Source organism: Oryctolagus cuniculus, chromosome 6, assembly GCF_051225735.1.
Source record: "Oryctolagus cuniculus isolate XC-2025 breed Fujian yellow rabbit chromosome 6, ASM5122573v1, whole genome shotgun sequence".
Taxonomy (NCBI): Eukaryota; Metazoa; Chordata; class Mammalia; order Lagomorpha; family Leporidae; genus Oryctolagus; species Oryctolagus cuniculus.
In genome coordinates, this window is record NC_142872.1 from 125,431,716 (window position 1) to 125,453,210 (window position 21,495).

The 21,495-nt window shown below is 39.1% G+C and overlaps 1 protein-coding gene across 21 annotated transcripts in view; it reads left to right on the forward strand.

Moving 5' to 3' along the window:
* Nucleotides 1-21,495, forward strand: part of VPS13B (vacuolar protein sorting 13 homolog B) — a 779,033-nt gene that overhangs the window by 300,533 nt on the left and 457,005 nt on the right. For 11 of the 21 annotated variants that reach the window (XM_089336373.1, XM_051844658.3, XM_051844653.3 and 8 more), the window contains one exon: nucleotides 1,335-1,482. In XM_089336373.1, the coding sequence (XP_089192499.1) occupies nucleotides 1,335-1,482 (148 nt within the window). The remainder of the gene's footprint in view (nucleotides 1-1,334; nucleotides 1,483-21,495) is intronic. The other 10 variants (XM_089336374.1, XM_089336375.1, XM_051844657.3 and 7 more) reach the window with 1 other exon arrangement.

Here is a 21,495-nt window from a genome sequence, read left to right on the forward strand (position 1 = left end):
GACAAAATATAGAGATTTTCAGTATTTTAAAATATTGGAATGTCCATGTTACCATGGAAATTATCACTTTAGAAAAGTATGCTCCTAAAAATATTGTTTGATAAGAATAACTCTAGGGGCCAGTGCTGTGGCACAGTGGATTAACGCCCTGGCCTGAAGCGCCAGCATCCCATATGGGCGTCGGTTCTAGTCCCAGTTGCTCCTCTTCTGATCCAGCTCTCTGCTATGGTCTGGGAAAGCAGTGGAAGATGGCGCAAGTCCTTGGGCCCCTACACCCATGTGAGAGACCCGGAAGAAGCTCCTGGCTCCTGGCTTATGGCTTCGGGTTGGTGCAGCTCTGGCCATTGTGGCCAGTTGGGGAGTGAACCATTGGATGGAAGCCCTCTCTCTCTCTGCATCTCCTCTCTGTGTAACTCTGACTTTCAAATAAATAAATAAATATTTAAAAAAAGACAATAACTTTCTTTTTTCTAGGAATCCTAATTTTCATAGAGTATTTTAATTTTGATTTACTCTTTTTGTATTATCCTTACACTTCTTACTAAAATTTATGTTAGCTGAGTACTTCTAGTCTGTCTCTTAGTTTTCCCACAGTGGTCAACCACAGTGTGAAAATGTAAGTGAACAATTGCAGAAATAATTTCATGACTTGTACTTTAAGAAGTTTTGTAATAGTTCTGTTTTATTAGTTATTGTTCATGTTTTACTGTGTCTAATTTATAAATTAAATTGCATCATAAATATTTGTATTTAGGAAAATCAGTACGGTCATCCATCAGTGTCCATGGAGGATTGATTCTAAGGCCTATATCAAAATTTGCATAAGGTCAAGTTGCTTACATAAAATGACATAGTGTTGGCATATAACTTATATACATCTTCCCATATACTTCACATTAACTCTAGGTTACTTAAAATACCTAACACACTGTAAATACTACATACATAGTTGTTAGTCTATATTTTGGCAGGGGGGAATAATGACAAGAACACAAGTTTGTACATGGTCAGTATGGACAAAATTGTTTTTCAATGTTTACATTCAGGATTGGTTGACTCTTATGTGTGGAACCCATTTGATGTGTGTCGGGGGGTTAGTACTACCTTTGGTTTTAGACATCCACTGGGAGTCTTGGACCTTACCTGCTATGGATAAGGGGACACTCCTGGATGTTAGAGAAGGAGCGGGGAGGTGGAGGCAGGTTGGAAGAGACAGATTAATTTAAATCAATAAAGCCTCAACTTGTGAAGGATTGTGTTCAGTTATGACATGTTTAACTTTCAGTTTTTTCAAATATGTCAGTGATTCAGTTATCCTTTCTGGCTCTTTCCAGCAGCCTGTGGTAGCTGTTCCTCTTGTTATGCCAATTAATAGAAGGAAAGAAGATGAGGTGTCTGTTGAAAGTGCACCCTTGGCAAAGCAGCAGTCGTATCAGGCCTCTGAATATGCCAGCAGTCCTATAAAAACGAAAACAGTAACAGGTATGTAAGGATCTGTTATTTTACTGAACCTTGACTAACAAGTTATCCTGTCATAGTTTCTTGAGTTCCAGCTAATGGCACATAACTCTTGAGCTGGTGACAAAGTACTTTATTACCCACAACATTAGCAATAATCAGAGTACTCACATTTCTTTGTATTACTTCCCAGCTTAATTCCCACAGGGTAACATAAAAAAGGCTGGGTGACAACTATATATGGTGGAACTCTGAATGGAACCCTGAGTTTAAGGAACCTGAATTTTTTATACTGGATAGAGAGGATGCTTAACCTTTCCTTTAGAGGGATACCTTTTGTCTACTTTGGAAGCTTGTAACTAGGTTGCCCATGTTCAGAAGGCTAGTGGTAACTGTCTTCTGAGGCTTTTCACTACATAAATGTCCTTGAAAACACAATTGGGATTAAAGGTAGTCACTGCCTGTACTTGAAAGATATGTAGTAACACAGGAGACCCATTAAGAAGTGACTCCCAATATAATATGTTCAGCCTTAAATGAATTTGAAAACCATAACATAGTGTGTCTCAATCTTCTTATTTTGTTTTTCTCTCACATTGTTAGCTAGGTCATCTATGCAAATATGAAATATATCTTCCTTAAAATGACTTTATTTACCTTTGTGTAGTAAAACTAATTTGTAATTTCACTTAAGTGGTATTTTTCCTTTAACCTCAGCTTTTTATGTTTTATGGTTTCTATAGATGATAATCTAGTTTTCATTAGATCTTCAGCTTGCTTTCTTTCTTCCTTTTTTTTTTTTTTTTGACAGGCAGAGTGGATAGTGAGAGAGAGAGAGGCAGAGTGGATAGTGAGAGAGAGAGACAGAGAGAAAGGTCTTCCTTTTGCCGTTGGTTCACCCTCCAATGGCCGCCACAGCTGGCGCGCTGCAGCTGGTGCACCGCGCTGATCCGAAGCCAGGAGCCAGGTGCTTCTCCTGGTCTCCCATGGGGTGCAGGGCCCAAGCACTTGGGCCATCCTCCACTGCACTCCCGGGCCACTGCAGAGAGCTGGACTGGAAGAGGAGCAACCGGGAAAGAATCCAGCACCCCAAGCGGGACTAGAACCTGGTGTGCCGGTGCCGCTAGGTGAAGGATTAGCCTATTGAGCCGCCGCACTGGCCAGCTTTATTTCTTTTTTTTTTCTTTTTCTTTTTTTTTTTGACAGGCAGAGTGGACAGAGAGACAGAGAGAAAGGTCTTCCTTTGCCGTTGATTCACCCTCCAATGGCCGCCGTGGCTGGTGCGCTGTGGCCGGCGCACTGCGCTGATCCGATGGCAGGAGCCAGGTGCTTCTCCTGGTCTCCCATGGGGTGCAGGGCCCAAGGACTTGGCCCGTCCTCCACTGCACTCCCTGGCCACAGCAGAGAGCTGGCCTGGAAGAGGGGCAACCGGGACAGAATCCGGAGCCCCGACAGGGACTAGAACCCGGTGTGCCGGCGCCGTGAGGCGGAGGATTAGCCTAGTGAGCCGCGGCGCCAAGCTTTATTTCTTATAATCAGATTTTTCCTACCATATTGATAATGATTTAATGTTTTCAATAAGTTAAAACAATTTATAGCATATCTGTTGTGTATAAGACTTTTAAGTAAAATTGAGGACAGAAATGTAAGACATCGTTCCTACTTTTAAAAAGTTTAATATATGATTGTATACACAAGAAAAGTTCAGATGAACTTTTGTGATAGGAGAGAGCTTCCATCCAGTAGTTCATTCCTCAGATGCCCAGAATGGCTTGGGGTAGGCCAGGGCCAGTGTTGAGTGGCAGCCTAGAATGCAGTCAGCAGCATCTCCCAGGTGGGTAGCAGAAATCCAGATACCTGAGCCATTACTGGATCATTGACAGGAGGTGAGATTCTGAAGCCAGAGCTAGGAACCAAACCCAGGTACTCTGCTGTGGGAGACAGACACATTAACCACTAGGTTAAATGCTCACTCCATCATTTGTGGTGAAAGGAAGAGATAGTATCACTTTCTTATCAGACTTAATAAGAGAATGATGAAATAAATTTCTGTGAAATTTTACATATAAGTATTATTGGTCTATATTTCTTTTCCAAAAATATGATATTTTATTTATTGTGGGGAATTATTAACTTCTACCTAACCATATCCACAACCTTTTTATTGTGTTGAGATTTTCTTTATCAATGGACAAGAATGCATATGCTTAGTTTTGTGTCATAGACAGATTATCTGTAACTTGTGCTGAGTTTTGATTATAAAATTAGATATTTTTTATTTAGATATCATGCTAAGGTTTTTCAGACTTTAGTTTTCTTGATTGGGTAATTTACATACAGTTTTATAAATGAAACTTTAATAAAATAACTGTCCACTGGTAAAAGTACATTTGTATTATATGCATATAAACCACATTTTGATCCCTTATTTATCATTTACATCTGTTCTTTAAATCACACTTGATAATTTGTTTAAAATAATTATTCAGAAGGATTAATTATGGCAGGAAATGTTTTGGGGGCAGGAAATTCTTATAATGTAAATGAAAATACATGATACAGAGCTGTGTAAAATGTGATCATTAATTTTGAAATTCATCTGTGTGTGTGGAAAGTTTTATATATAAATTCACATGTGATTCACATCAATTCACAAATGCTATCAAATATATGAAAATTCCTTTGTTTTATTATGCTTTATATGTCCTTTTAAGAAATTAATATTTCTAACTAAAATGAACAATAAAACCTGAAAACAAATAGCACCTTGATTTTTGTTTCAAATTACAAATATGAACCATAGTTCTTTGCCCTAGAGTTGAAAATAATTGTTTTTAATATTTATTCATTTGAAAAGCATAAAGAGAAAGTGAGACAGAGAATCCCCTGCTTCTGATTTATTCCCCATCTTCCCACAACAGTGACAGACAATGGACAAATCCAGGAGCTAGGAACTCAGTCTGAGTCTCCAATGTGGGTGGAAGGGACCCAACTACTTGAGCCATTACTTGCTGCTTCTTAGGGAGCAATTGGGAGTGGAACAGGACTGGAACCTAGGAACTCCAAAATGGGACGCAAACATCTCTAGCAGTATCTTAACTGCTTCACCGGACACTCACCCTGTTAATTCCCCCTTTTTGTCCTTAGTGTTTCCCCATTTTTAGAAACCTGACATATGCTGTAACTACTCTTATAGATAAGGACATCAATATTCTACCAAATATAGATTATTACCCATGTTGACATAAAAATTAACATCTGTAAAACTAATGCCTCTTCTTTGGGATCTGTAAGCATTTACAGAAAGTAAAAAGTCCTGAGCATAACATTTATTTTTTATGTATTACATGTCACATATGTATATATGTATATATATGTATATGATATATATCTTTCCTTCTCAGGTGCCTGTGGAACTTGGGGGTAGTGTTCTTTTGTTTGTGATAATAATCTGTGCTAAACATTTTCTTAGAATTAAGTTTCACAAGTTGTTTTAGTTTTAAATATACAGTCTCTTTTTTAAATAAAAAACATGTTTATTTCTTTAAATTTGTACATACATTTAAATGTAATATTGCTTTAAACATCATTTGTCTTGAGTCATAAGTCACAATTAATAGTCTTTTTATACATGTAAGCATTATTTTTGTTTTCTAAGCTTCTTAAGAATTTTTAGATATACAATTCAGCAGTGTTAAGTATATTACCATTATTATATGCATCTTTATTTTTAATTGCATTTTACAATGGCGAGATACTAGTGTTGATTTTATGCTTGGATTCTTATTAAAATTCTTATTTTTATATTCAGTACATGTGATTCAATGTTTATCTTAAGTTCATGCCTAACAAATTATATGTGTAGTGGTTTTGCTGCATGAAGTCCAAGACTTGCTCATTCTGCACTGTCTCTGATTTTTCTTTTTCATTATTCAACACGAATCAGACCTTTTCCTCCTCCAATCTCAATTAGTATTAAGTAGCTGACTGCAGGGAGAATATGTGCTTGATGGCAAAGAATGTGTTTACAAAAAAATAGCACTGTTTCAGTGATATAGTTATGTAGGTCAGGGCGAGCCAGAATAAAAGCATGCTCCTCATGAAGACAATGTATTATCATAAAATTCTAAATCATTTACTAGAGAATCTGTATATATATATTCACACACTTTAAAATACGAAATCACTAACAGCTATCCTATGTTTTGAAATATTATGAACCTTAATTTAGAACTCTTGGTGTAGTATTTTATAATGGAAAAGTAAATTTTTTTAAAGAGTTATTTATTTGAAAGTTAGAGAAAGAGAGAGAGAGAAATGGTCAAACAGATCTTCCATCCGCTGATTTACTCCCAAAATGACCACAATGGCTGGAGCTGGGCTGATCTGAAGCCAGGATCCAGGAGCTTCTTCCAGGCCTTGCAAGTGGGTACTTGGGCCATCTTCTGCTGCTTTCCCAGGTGCATTAACAGGGAGCTGTATTGGAAGTGGAGCAGCTGGAACTTGAAACAGCACCCATGTGGAATGCTGGCATTGAAGGCTACAGCTTTACCCACTATACCACAGAGCTGGTCCTGAGAAGTTAAACTTTTAAAAGCAGGATAAGAAGGGTTAGCATTGTGGCACAGTGGGGTAAGCCACTGCTTTTGATATTGGCATTGTGTGTCTTGGTGCCAATTCAAGTTTTGGCTGGTCTGCTTCTGATCTAGCTTCATGCTGATGTACCTGGAAAGGCAGCAGAAAATGGTCCAAGTACTTGGGCCCCTACCACCCATTTGGGAGACCAAGATGGAGTTCTTTGCTTCTAGCTTATGCCTGGCCTAGACCTGGCTTCTTTGGCCATTTGGGTAGCCTACCAACAGGTGGAAGATACCTCTTGCTCTGTCTCCATGTGTCTGTCTGTCTCTTTCTGCTGTTCCACCTTTCAAATATGTAAATTTTTTAAAATAAAAAGGTGGGTCATAAATGATAATTCTGTAAAAAATACAAATAACTATTTATCTTAATGTTTATTCTGAATGAAACAGCATTAAGTACGTAGTGAAAATAATAGAAGTCTTTCATAGTCTGATTACTACCTAGATAATAATGAAGATGAGATAATGATTTAACATTTTGTAGATATGCTATAAACTAAAGTATGGTACTTTAGTTTCCTGTTGTAAACAACTAATAAACTGGATAAAACTTAAGGGGAAAGAACCCAGTTTCTAGTCTTTGAACAAAAGACAGTTCAGGACCATGATCCCTCAGAGAAGGGAAACAAATGAGATTAGCCTTAGGATTGCCTTGGCTTTCTGGCTGAAGGCACATTCCAGAACATTGAGCAGGGTGGGACATCTCAAACGGAGCTTTCTAAATTGTAGAGACAGGGATTAAAGTTTAAGGAGGCAGAAATGACTGGAAATTGTGGGATAATGTTTGCGAGAGAGAGAGAAAGCTTTGTAGAAAAAAATGCAGAAAAAGCAATGGATTTTTCTTTGAGTATATTTGCGGAATAGTAAGAAATACATGCATGATTTGAACATCCTTATGATTGGGCGATGAATGACATAAAACTGTGATCCTAATCATTCACAGACTCACACAGGGCTGGAATGCATTCACGTTCCAACTGTCATGGTATACGGTTCACATTGATCATTCAGTAAATGCAAAAGAGACCCCATAAGGGTGTCCCTCAGTTTTGGGATTAAAGTATATGTTTCTAAAAAATAGATTTAAATATATGAGTTAATTTTGATGCATGGAAAATTTTTATGCTACATGGAAAATTTTTAAATACATAAAAGCATTTTTCATAAAATGCATTTTCCACATAATATGAAAAAAATTTCACCAAAAATAAGTTCATACCTTTAATTTCATTTTTTATGAACATTTTGAAGTACCCTCATATAACAATGTCAAACATTCAGTCAAAAACTACAGGAGATGCAAAGAAATAGAAATAAACTGAGAAATTAAGACCAATAGCAGCTATATTAAATATGTTTATCTTATAAAAGTTATAACTGTGGGGCCAGTGCTGTGGCACAGCAGGTTAACGCCCTGGCCTGAAGTGCCAGCATCCCATGTGGGTGCCAGTTCTAGTCCCAGCTGCTCCTCTTCCAATCCAGCTCTCTGCTATGGCCTGGGATAGCAGTGGAAGATGGCCCAGGTCCTTGGGCCCTTGCACCCATGTGGGGGACCCGGAGGAGGCTCCTGGTTCCTGGCTTTGGATCAGCACAGCTCCGGCCATTGCGGCCATTTGGAGTGAACCAGCAGATGGAAGACCTCTCTCTCTCTCTCTCTTTCTCTCTCTCTCTCTCTCTCTGTCTCTGTCTCTATGTCTCTCTCTGTAACTCTGTCTTTCAAATAAATAAAATAAATATTTTTTTAAAAAGTTAAAACTGTTTTGAGGTACTTATAGAAAGACACACTGAGGAGAGAAAAGGAAGAGATAAAAAAGAACCCAGCTAACTCTAGAGGTGAAGACTATAACATGTGCAGTAGAGAGCTCAGTGGAATTACCAGATTAGGTATTACAGAAGAGATCAGGAAACTTGAAGACCTAATAATAGAAACATGCCAAAATTGAGCACAAATATCTTGAAAAGAGATGTTAAAATGTACAGAGCTTTAGTGAACCATAGGAAAATTAATTAAGGTTGTGAGGGTAGTTCCAACCAGTAGTATGTATTTGATCATATATTTGAAGCAGGTTAAGGTATGAACCATGTGGCTATTGGGTGATAAATTATTTGGGATTATTAATCCTTTATCTTCATAATTAAGGAGAATGAGTCATGAGGAGGTCAAGAACTTATCCAGGGGCCAGTGCTGTAATGTAGTGGGCTAAGCTTCTGCCTGCAGTGTAGGCATCCCATGTGGGTGCCAGTTCAGTCCCAGCTGCTCCTCTTCTAAACTAGCTCTCTGCTGTGGCTTGGGAAAGCAGCGGAAGATGGCTCAAGTGCTTGGGCCCCTGCCACCTGCATGGGAGACCCAGAAGAAGCTCCAGGCTCCTGGCTTCAGATAGGCTCCTGGCTTCAGAGAGGCTCAACTCCAGCCGTTGCAGCCATTTGGGGAGTGAACCAGCGGATGGAAGACCCTTCTCTCTCTATCTGTCTGTAACTCTGCCTCTCAAATAAATAAATGAAATCCTAAAAAATCAAAAAAAGGAACTTAACTAAGGTTAAAAAGATGCTCAATGAGACTTTTTCAAATGAAAGTGCCAGATAATGGTGGTTTAGCTTCCTTCTTTCTTTCCATATTGTCATACCCAGTCCTGAAAATGAGGTTTTTTGCAAACTTAGTAATCTATTTCCTCTCAATACCTATTTTAGAATTATTTATCCAGCCAAATTCACAGGGTCTTTTTTCTTTTAACTAAGGAATATTCTTAATTTTCAGCCCAATCCCATAATACTAAAAGAATAAAGAATTTTATATGTTACCAGAATGGATACTACTAAGAAACACCTAACCTATGTTGACCATGCATGGCCCCATCTATCTTCAGTTGGATGTCACTTCATTGGTACAGTTAATTCCTACTTGACACTTAAAAGTGAAATACTACTGTTGATGTAGTTTTCTTCCTTTTAGTGTCAGATATATCCCAGAGTCATTAATACTTCTTCCAAGGAGAGAAAAAATGTATAATGTTTCAGAAGTTTCAATTTTTTCCAGGCATATAGAAAATATATTCCTGTGGGTAGCTTGCAAAGATAATTAAATATGCAAAATACTGAAATCTTCAAAAACACTTTCCTTTTATTGTAGATAGTGAAAGTTTCTTTTTATAAAAAAAAAAAGATTTATTTATTCCTTTGAACAGCAGAGCCACAGAGAAGCAGAAGCAGAGGCAGGGGAAGGGAAGGAGGAAGAGAAGGAGTGGTAGGGAGGGGACTGGGGAGAGGTATTTCATCTGCTGCTCCACTCCCTAGATGGCTGCAGTGACTGAAGCTGTGCTGATCCGAGGCCAGGAGCCTCCTCAGGGTCTCCCATGCGGGTGTAGGGGCTCAAGGACTGGGGCCATCTTCCACTGCACTCCCAGGCCATAGCAGAGAGTTGGATCAGAAGTGGAGCAGCCGGGACTGCACCACAGTGGACTACACCACAGTGCCAGCCCCGTGAAAGATTTCTGAGACCATTTTCTTTTAAGACTCTTTCTCTTGAGAATGAACTTCGATAATCAGGTAGAAAAATTCTAATTACATTTTTTATAACATTCCAAAATATAATATTTTCAGTCTAAGCAAGACCATGTTAATTTGGCTATATTGAGTTCCGCGCCACGGCTCACTAGGCTAATCCTCCGCCTTGTGGCGCTGGCACACCGGGTTCTAGTCCCTGTCGGGGTGCCGGATCCTGTCCCGGTTGCCCCTCTTCCAGGCCAGCTCTCTGCTATGGCCCGGGAGTACAGTGGAGGATGGCCCAAGTGCTTGGGCCCTGCACCCCATGGGAGACCAGGATAAGCACCTGGCTCCTGCCATCGGATCAGCACGGTGCACCGGCCGCAGTGCGCCAGCTGCGGCAGCCATTGGAGGGTGAACCAACGGCAAAGGAAGACCTTTCTCTCTGTCTCTCTCTCTCACTGTCCACTCTGCCTGTCAATAAATAAATCAATCAATAAATAAAGTGAACAACTTTAAAAAAATTTGGCTATATTATTCAGGGTTGAATTAAGTGTGGCAGAAACTGAAAATCCTGAATATTGTTAGTAAGAGAAAATTAAATTTCTTTTGTCTTTCATTTGAAAGCTTGTGTGGGCATCCTAAAACTGTCATGGTCCTCCACGATGAAGTAGTATCATTGTCCATGCTAGATGGCCTTCATTGCCAGGCTTTTAAGTCATGAACCCTGCTTCAATTATTAAGTGAACCTGCATTTCAGTGAACAGAAATGACTAAATGCAAAAGAAAAGCATCCGTTAACTGTTCAAAAACTATCCAGATGTTACATCCTTTACTTTTGTCTGAAGCTAGTCCCATATTCACAGCTGGCTGCATGGAGCAGGGAGGGGGGTGTATTCTGTTTTCTTTCTTCTTTCAAGCTGTGTTCCTGGCTAAGATTTGTGGGAAAGAAGGGAAGAAGAAACAACTCAAAGAGTGGATGTTAGGGGTCATTTAGAAGTTTCTGTCACAGTAGCTTAAAATGGAATAGCATAGTTTGAATTTTGGAAGGAAATTGGAAAATCAAACTATTTTCCTTTTGGTAGGGATATCGAAATCCAAAGCTGATAAAAGTGTTTCTTGTTTGAAGTGTGGTTAAATTTTTCACAGTAAGAGATAAAGATTTGGGAGTTACCAATGCATGTGCATCGTAGTTGAAGCCACGGAGTAAGATGTTTCTGGGGATGATATACAAGAGGATGAGAAGAGACCTCTTAAATTAAATCTGGTAGCTTTTTCATCAAAACCCAAGAGTAGGACCAATGGAGGAAGCTTAGAAACATGAGAAGTAGGCGGTAAGTCAGCTTATCTTAATGACACACTTGAAATGAGTTTCAAGGTGAGTAACTACATGATGTGCTGTAGAGTCACCAAGAATAATGAGACCAAAAACAGGTGGTTAGTATGAGGTTAGTTGGCCAAAGGAGCTTTAGTTGTTAGGGAATGAATGGGGATTGAGGAAGCAGGAACCACTCCTCGAAAAATTTTCACCATACGACATGGTTGGGTGTGGATTGCTTTACAGAAATAAAGAGGAGAGGAAGGCATAATTAGAGATACAGAAAGATTCAGAATGATTTATTTGGTAAGATCACAGATGAGCAGGTTCTAAATTTTACACATTGATGTAGGATTTAACATTCAAAAGAATTATCTCTTCCTTTGGGGTGGATAAGAAACAAGAAAAGAATATATATCAATATAGATCAATTTGGTTATTTTACTTACCAGCATGCAAGTATTGTTTTTCTTTTCTTTTTTTGTTTAAAGATTTATTTTATTTATTTGAGAGTGTTACAGAGAGAGGTAGACACAGAGAGAGAGAGGTCTTCCGTCCACTGGTTCACTCCCCAGAAGGCTACAACAGCCGGAGCTGTGCCAATCTGAAGCCAGGAGCCAGGAGCTTCTTCCGGGTCTCTCTCCCACGCGGGTGCAAGGGCCCCAGCACTTGGGCCATCCTCTACTGCTTTCCCAGGCCATAGCAGAGAGCTGGATTGGAAGAGGAGCAGCCGAGACTAGAACCGGCGCCCATATGGGATGCTGGCGCTTCAGGATAGGGCATTAACCCACTGTGCCACAGCGCCGGCCCTGCAATTATTGTTTTTCATGCACAGTTCCAGAAAATAGAAGAGGAATTTGTAATTTACTCAGGGCAAGCTCCTTATTTCCAAGTATTATGTTCCTTCTATGAAAACAAAGCAAGATATTATACTTGACTTTTGTTTATTTTTAATCAGTTTAACATGTTATTTCAAGTTTTAAATCTAAGAAACTTTTTAAAGTCATTCTAGCCAGAGGTGCTGCATGTTGTAGGATAGTTTTAAGTAAAGGGACTTCCTACTTACTTATAACAGTAATAGTTACTCTGGAAGGTACTAGTATATTTTGAATTTCTAATTTTGAAGAATTGTGGGTTATAAACAACATGGATTACATCAGTACAGTGAATTATCTAAAATTGTTCAACTCATCTTTAGTTTGATTATCTTCAATGTTGAGCAAGTATGTTAATAATTACAGTATAAGAATTAGTAGTAATATAGAATTTTGGTGGACTTCTATATATTTGCTTTATTTATGTGATTTAGCTTAAATCCATTCCATTATAATTCATTAGACAGTTAATTTCATTGAAAAATATTAAGCATCATAGTAGACACTAATGTATAATATATAATTGTTTACATGGGGCTAAATATGATTTAAAAATATTTTCCATTTTTGGAATAGAAAAGGCTGAGAGTAACCTGAAGTAGTACATCTAAAATAAAACAACTTGAAAGTATTCAATAAGACATCAGATAACCTAATGAAAATATAGATTTATTAAATTGTTTTCTCTTTTATACATTGTAAGACAAATTGTTTTTATTTCATAACAAAAATTAAGGAAAAAAAGTATTAACTGTCTCTGCCAAATTTAAAATGATTCTGGAAATTTAAATTATAAGTTGTTTCTACTACATTATTCTGGACATTTTGGATAATTTTTGCCAGATTATGGTGGCACTTTTTATAGGTAACATTTTTTAGAAGATGTATTTATATATTTATTTTTGTTTATTTATTTTGAAAGAATTACCAAGAGAAGGGGAGAGACAGAGAAATCTTCTATCTGCTGGTTCATTCCCCAGATGGCCACAAAGGACAGAGCTGGGCCAGCCTAAGCCATTCAACCAGGTCTCCAACGATGGTGCCAGGGGCCCAAGCAGTAGGCCATTTTTCACTGCTTTTCTCAGGCCATTAGCAGGGAGCTGGATCAGAAGTAGAGCAGCCAGGACATGAACTGTTACCCATATGGGATGCCAGCATCATAAGCAGCAGTGTTACTCACTACAGCATATTGCCAGCCCCAGTACGTAACTTGTTAAAATTTAGTCTCCCAAAGGACTTGGCAGACATTAGATGATCATTTGATATGTTAGTCATACTGCAGGCTAGACTTGGAGCCATAGACTTGAGTTCCTTAACACTTAGGTTGTTTTAATATTTCATAGAACATTCTTGTTTTGTTTTGTTTTGTTTTTTTACATTTAATATTATTTTTTTACTTTTATTTAATGAATATAAATTTCCAAAGTACAGAATATTGATTACAATGACTTCCCCCCCATAACGTCCCTCTCACCCGCAACCCTCCCCTTGCCCACTCCCTCTCCCCTTCCATTCACATCAAGATTCATTTTCGATTCTCTTTATATACAGAAGATCAGTTTAGCATACATTAAGTAAAGATTTCAACAGTTTGCTCCAACACACAAACATAAAGTGAAAAATACTGTTTGAGTACTAGTTATAGCATTAAATCTCAATGTACAGCACACTAAGGACAAAGATCCTACATGAGGAGTAAGTGCACAGTGACTTCTGTTGTTGACTTAACAAATTGACACTCTTTTTTATGGCCTCAGTAATCACCCTAGGCTCTTGTCATGAGCTGCCAAGGCTATGGCAGCCCCCTGGGTTCACTGACTCTGGTCATTTTTGGACAAGGCCATGGTCAAAGTGGAAGTTCTCTCCTCCCTTCAGAGAAAGGTACCTCCTTCTTTGATGACCCATTCTTTCCACTGGGATCTCACTCTTGGAGATCTTTCATTTAGGTTTCCCCCCCCCCCCCCCCCCCAGAGTGTCTTGGCTTTCCATGCCTGAAATACTCTCATGGGCTTTTCAGCCGGATCCGCATGCCTTAAGGGCTGATTATGAGGCCAGAGTGCTGTTAGGACATTTGCCTTTCTATGGGTCTGCTGTGTATCTCACTTCCCATGTTGGATCATTCTCTCCCTTTTTGATTCTATCAGCTAGTATTTGCAGACACTATTCTTGTTTATGTGATCCCTTTGGTTCTTAGTCCTATCATTACGATCAATTGTGAACAGAAATTGATCACTGGGACTAGTGAGATGGCATTGGTACATGCCACCTTGATGGGATTGAATTCGAATCCCCTGGTATGTTTCTAACTCTACTGTTTGAGGTAAGTCAGCTTGAGCATGTCCCGAATTGCACATCTCTTCCCTCTCTTGTTCCCACTCTTATATTTAACAGCAATCACTTTTCAGTTGTTTCAGCACTTAAGAAGAATTGTGTATTGATTACAGTATTAATTAAGTAGAACAAACAAAAAAAAATACTAAGAGGGATAACATATTAAGCTGCTCATCAACAGTCAGGGTGAGGGCTGATCAAGTCACCATTTCTCATAGTGTTCATTTCACTTTAACAGGTTTCCTTTTTGGTGCTCAGTTAGTTGTCACCTATCAAGGAGAACAAGTGGTATTTGTCCCTTTGGGATTGGCTTATTTCACTCAACATAATGTTTTCCAAATTCCTAACAGGGATCACTTTTCAGTTAAAATTTAAACACCTAAGAATAATTGTGTGTTAATTACAGAGTTCAACCAATGGTACTAGAACAAAAAAAAAAATACTAAAATGGATAAAGTATTACATTGTACGTCAACCGTGAGGACAAGAGCTGATCAAGTCACTGTTTCTCACAGTGTCCATTTCACTTCAACAAGTTTCCCCTTTGGTGCTCAGTCAGTTGTCGACAATCAGGGAGAACATATGATATTTGTCCCTTTGGGACTGGCTTAATTCACTCAGCATGATGTTTTCCAAATTCCTCCATTGTGTTGCAAATGACTGGATTTTGTTGTTTCTTACTGCGGTATTGTATTCTAAAGAGTACATATTCCATAATTTCTTTATCCAGTCTACTGTTGATGGGCATTTAGGTTGGTTCCAGGTCTTGGCTATTGTGAATTGTGCTGCAATAAGCATTAGGGTGCAGACCGCTTTTTTGTTTGTCAACTTAAACTCCTTTGGGTAAATTCCAAGGAGTGGGATGGCTGGGTCGAACGGTAGGGCTATATTCAGGTTTCTGAGGAATCTCCAGACTGACTTCCATAGTGGCTTGACCAGTTTGCATTCCCACCAACAGTGGGTTAGTGTCCTTTTTCCCCACATCCTCGCCAGCATCTGTTGTTGGTAGATTTCTGTATGTGAGCCATTCTAACTGGGGTGAGGTGAAACCTCATTGTGGTTTTGATTTACATTTCCCTGATTGCTAGTGACCTTGAACATTTTTTCATGTGTCTGTTGGCCATTTGGATTTCCTCTTTTGAAAAATGTCTATTGAGGTCCTTGGCCCATCTCTTAAGTGGGTTGTTTGTTTTGTTTTTGTGGAGTTTCTTGATCTCTTTGTAGATTCTGTTTATTAACCCTTTATCTGTTGCATAGTTTGCAAATATTTTTTCCCATTCTGTCAGTTGCCTCTTCACTCTCCTGACTGTTTCTTTTGCAGTACAGAAACTTCTCAATTTGATGCAATCCCAAATGTTAATTTTGGCTTTGACTGCCTGTGCCTCCCGGGTCTTTTCCAGAAACTCTTTGCCTGTGCCAATATCTTGCAGGGTTTCTCCAATGTTCTCTAATAACTTGATGGTGTCAGGTCATAGATTTAGGTCTTTAATCCATGTTGAGTGGATTTTTGTGTAAGCTGTAAGGTAGGGGTCTTGCTTCATGCTTCTGCACGTGGAAATCCAGTTTTCCCAGCAGCATTTATTGAATAGACTTTCCTTGCTCCAGGAATTGGTTTTAGATCCTTGATCAAATATAAGTTGGCTGTAGATGTTTGGGTTGATTTCTGGTGTTTCAATTCTGTTCCATTGGTCTATCCATCTGTTTCTGTACCAGTACCATGCTGTTTTGATTACAACTGCCCTGTAGTATGTCCTGAAATCTGGTATTGTGATGCCTCCAGCTTCGTTTTTGTTGTACAAGATTGCTTTAGCTATTCGAGGTCTCCTGTGTCTCCATATAAATTTCAGCATCATTTTTTCTAGATCTGAGAAGAAGGTCCGGAAGAGTTTCTGCTGCTGTTTCCTCCCCTACTCTTCCTTGAATCTGCAGTATCTCCATTTTTATTAAACTGCCTCTCCCCGGACTATCAGTGTGCTCCCTTCCTATTCCGCCATCTTGCCTCCTCCCCCCATTCTTGTTTTGTTAAACATTCTTTGATCATTTGAGGATAATCTCTGATAGCTATATCTATCAGTAGTGCTAATCAGTTGGCATTTACTATATATGTGTATGTCTTGCATTGCTAGTGTTCATTTTAGGACTCACCTAAATTATCAGTTCATAAAGAAATGTAATGACAGTTTTTAATGTGTCTCCCTCTGTGTTCTGTTGGTGTAGAATATATGGTAGTTAGATTTGTTGCCTGGTTCCAAGAATGTGTTCAGGTTGTTAAGCAAATTAAGTTTACTGTTTTAACTTTTTGTTTTTTTTTTTTTTGAAAGATTTTACTTATTTATTTGAGAGGTAGAGTTACAGATACTGAGAGGGAGAGACAGAGAGAGATCTTCCTTCCACTGTTTCACTCCCAGAATGGCCACAACAGCCAGAACTGGGCCAACCTGAAGCCAGGACAGGTACACACACACACACACACACACATGCACGCACGCATCCACAGACAGACATCGATCTTCCATCTTCTAGTTCACTTCCCAAATGACCACAATAGCCGGGCCTACGCCCATTCAAAAGCCAAAGGCCAAGAACTCCATCTAGATTTCCTGTGTGGGTGGCTGTCATGTGCTTCCTTCCAGAAGGCACATTAGCAGGAAGCTGGAATTGGGAACAGAGCCAGGATTTGGACAAGGAACTCCTGTATGGGATGTGAACATCCAAAATGTCCTCTTAACCATTGCACCAAATTCTTGCCCATGATTTCATTTATTATGTTCCAATTTTGCCTCTCATTTTTTGTCAAAGGTAGGGTGTAGACTCTATTAAATTTTGTCATTTAGGAGATAAATTAATGTTAAGAAATTACTTCTAGTTTTACCTCCAATTGGACTTACTTTACTTTGATTACTTTTAATACTATTTTACTCCCTTTCAACATGTTTACCAAAGCCTGTATCAAAACAAAACAAAATGAAAATGCCCAAAACACTGTTGATTACATTCAACAGAGCTGAGGAATCTCGCGTTTTGTAAAAAGCATTATTAAATACTAAGGGAGAATATATTAAATCTAAAGAACACAGGCTGGCGCCACGGCTCACTAGGCTAATCCTGTACCTGAGGTGCCGGCACCCTGGGTTCTAGTTCCAGTTGGGTCGCCTGATTCTGTCCTGGTTGCTCCTCTTCCAATCCAGCTCTCTGCTGTGGCCCGGGAATGCAGTGGAGGATGGCCCAAGTGCTTGGGCCCTGCACCCACATGGGAGACCAGGAGAAACACCTGGCTCCTGGCTTCGGATTAGTGCAGCTCTGGCCGTAGTGTCCTTTTAGGGGGTGAACCAACAGAAAAGGAAGACCTTTCTCTCTCTCTCTCTCTCTCTCTCTCTCTCTAACTCTGCTTCTCAAAAAAAAAAAAAAAAAATCTAAAGAACACAGATTGGGGCCTGCGTTGTGGTGAAGTCACTGCCTGGGACACCAGCATCGCATATGAGGGCCAATTTTTGAGTCCCAACTGTTCTGTTTCTGATCTAGCTCCCTGCTAATGCCCCTAAGAAACAGCAACTGGTGGCCTAAGTACTTTGAACACTGCCACCCACAAGGGAGACCTGGATAGAGTTCCAGGTTCCTGGCTTTGGCCTGCCCCCGGCCTGGCTGTTGTTGCCATTTGGGGAGTGAACAGGAATGGAAGATTTTCTCATTCTGTTTCTCTTTCTTTCACTCTTTCTTCAAATGAATAAAAGTAAATCTTAAAATGAATGCAGGCCATTTTAAAATATTTTGAGCATTATAATAGTGGTCTTCAAATTTTTTTCCTTAGTGTATTTCTATCAGTACTATTTTTGAGTAAGCATTCATAGTATATCATTTAATTATTTACATATTAAGTATATGTATCTCTTTATTATAAAGTATATAAGATAATTTAACCTTATGAACATTTTAATCTTGTTATTCTGGTAGAATTTAAATAATACAGCAATATTTCTGTGAAAAAATGTACCCCAGTTTTCAAATATTCTTTAATGCTTTGTTATGTTAGCTTTTTTTTTTTTAAGATTTATTTTATTTATTTGAAAGGCAATGTTACACAGAGAAAGAGAGAGAGATCTTCCATCTGCTGATTCACTCCCCAAATAGTCTCAAGGGCTTTGGCAAATACGTGGGCCAGGCCAAAGCCAGGAGATAGGGGCTTCTTCCAGGTCTCTCTTGTAGGTACAGGTGCCCAAGGAGTTGGGCCATTTTCCACTGCTTTCTCAGACAGGGAGCTGGATCAGAAGTCGAGCAGCTGGAACTTGAACCAGAGCCCATGTGGGATGCTGGCATTGCAGGCAGTGGTTTTACTGGTTACACCACAATGCTGGTTCCAACGTCTAGTTTTTAATTCAGTTTATGTGAGTAGTTGATTTTCATGGTTTTCATAATTGAAAGATCACCTCACTAACATACATAGATCCGAGAGGGAGAAAGGACATCATTGACTGCACTTGGGATACTTATTTTTTAGTTTCATCATTTTGCAGTGATCTGTGCTGGTAAATTTCCATCTCCCTATATGCATAAGATAATTATTGCAACTTAATGGAAAGGTATTGCTCTTCTCTTAAATAGGTTAGGTTTGTCTTTAACCCATAAAACTGGGTGTTTGTCTTTTCATGAATATTTCTAAAGTATGTATTCATATTGTGAGGATTAATTTAGTTAAAAATAGATCACAATATTCGAGATTCTACTTAGTTATGTATATGTAAACTTACAGAACATCACATTAACTGAAAACAAATGAAGGATTGAAGAGCCACTGCCAGTTACTCCTCCTCCTTGTTCTAAGTCCACCCACTTCCTTTAGTATGCGGAACATAGTATTATCTATGGCCTTCTGACACAACGAAGACTGGCCCCAGTGCCAGCCTCCTTTACTGAATATTAGTAAAGTCATACTTAGATAAAGGTAAACTAACAGTTTTCCTAACAGCCCTATGGATAGTCTTGGAGTTTTGTGGGCCACATTTGTGAATGGCTCTGCTGTTTTGGAATGTAGTTATCCAGGTTACCTCAAGAAAGCCTCTTACTTGGGGCCTAGGTTGGAGATCTTTTGAACAGTTTGTGCATTGGTTACCAACTTGTCTGATGAGACAGACACATATGTAACAAGTTCCTGGGATTTATTACTTACAGATAGATAGGAAGGAACAACAGAAGCCTCCGATTCATTGTAGCTGTCGCTTAAGGCTCAGCATAACGGCTTGGGGCATATGGTTTCTCCTCTGTGCATGCACTATGTGTACTGCAGTTGAGAGACCCCAGAAAATGATTAGCTCTGGCTTTTATATCCCAGGGCCTTATGACTTGTCAACTAAAGCATTGAAGAGTCGTGTTTCTAGGTGCCTGTCCTTCACCATCTTAGGATATTGCGTTTCCAGCACATTCAGTAATTATTCTTGAGACCTACAAGCTAAAATGAGGGGAAAACTGGGTTAGTTCAGAAACAAAGGTGCAAGGTTTTGACTGGCATAGTTAAATAAATCTTGAGTGAAGAAAATATCTGAGGAATATAAAAAATTGATAATATTTCTAAATCTGCGCAGTCAGGCAGTATCTCAGTGGGATAATGAGCAGTGACTATGGTAATGGAAGCACTGAGAACCCAGTGAGCTAGAAGGTGATGAGATTGAGTTAAGCTAAGGAATAGGGAAATAAGCCTTGATGATATGCTTAAAGCATCTTGGAGATCTGTGCAGGCTATGCTATGATGGTCTTAGAATAGGGTAGATAAAACAAACATATTATCTACCCCCCACTCTATATTGTGATTCTTTTACTGAGGAATGGACTTTTTTTTTAATTAAAAAGGATTGTTTGATTGTGCGATGCAGGAACTGTATTAATGATTTTAAGTAAAAAATAAAAACATGGTTAGAGAGTATACTAATTGTTGATTATCACAACCAAAATGATAAGAAAGGCAAAGACCAGTCATTTTCTTAGAATTGTTTAGTACCAGAGACCCGACACTACTGTCATTCTGTGTTGGATTAACTTACCTAGATTTACCTAGATTTCTTGACATAAGGTACATGGCTATGGTGGCTCTGAACTCACAGCCTTAATTTTCTGGGGTCAAAGAAAATCAGATATTATTCATTGTCTTTTGAAAATGTACCTAAGGTGACCAGAGCTGTGGCATAGGTGGTAAAGCCACTACTTGCAGTGCCATCATCCATCTGGGCTCTGGTTAGAGTCTGGCTGCTCCACTTCTGATCCAACTCTCTACTATGGCCTGGGAAAGCAGTAGAAGATGGCCCAAGTCCTTGGGCCCCTGTACCCACGTGAGAGACCTGGAGGAAGCTCCTGGCTTCGGATCAGCACAGCTCCAGCCATTGCAGCCATTTGGGGAGTGAGCCAGTAGATAGAAGACTTCTCTGTCTGTCTGTCTCTCTCTCTCTCTCTTCCTCTGCCGCTCTGTAACTTTTGCCTTTCAAATAAATAAATAAATCTTTAAAAAAAAAAAAAAGAAGAAAAGAAAATATACTTGAGGAACCTGTCTTGGATCATGTGTCCACATCTTGGACAGTCACTGTTCTTAGGGAGGTGAGGCACTATGGTTGGCACACTATTGGCCAGGTTGGGTTATGTTTCTACTTGTGTTCAGGGGTATGAGATACAATACCAGAAATGTAAGTATAGAAGAAGTATGGCTTATGAGGATAATTTTTGTGTTAGTCCACTTTCCACTTTGTATCTATGAATTTTTTATTTTACAATTAGTCACAGCAGATGTGTGAAACAGAACACTTGGAGTAAGCCATATTCACACATTTCTGTTTTGATAGAAGGTAAGGGTTATAAAGATACTATACATGTTAACCAGAGATCAGGAGAAAAAAAATCTAGGGAAAGACATGGTATACATAAGACACAATGTGGACTTTACAACAAGTTTTCTTCAAGCAAAGGTTTATTTAGTTGGGGCATAGTTTCGGGGTGTGTGTGTGTGTGTGTGTGTGTGTGTTAAACATTAGTTTATTTGAAAGGCAGAATTAGAGAGAGAGAGGTATCTTTCATCTACTGGTTCACTCCCTAAATGGCTGCAATGGCTAGGGCTACTGCAGTCCAAAGCCAGAAGCCTGAATTCCATCCAGGTCTCCCACATGGGTGCAAGGGTCCAAGGATGTGGGCTGTCTTCTGCTGGTTTCCCAGATGTGATAGCAGAGAGCCGGACTGAAAGTGGAGCAGCTGGTACTCTGACCATTGCCCATATGGGAAGCCGTTGTTGTACAAGGAGACAACCTGTTGTGCCACGAAAATGGCCCCTAGAATGTGTTTTTTGTTGTATAGTTTTGAACAGTACAGGTCTGCTTTGTGCACTTAATTTTCCAATGTTATCTGTTTCATTTTTAAAGGATTT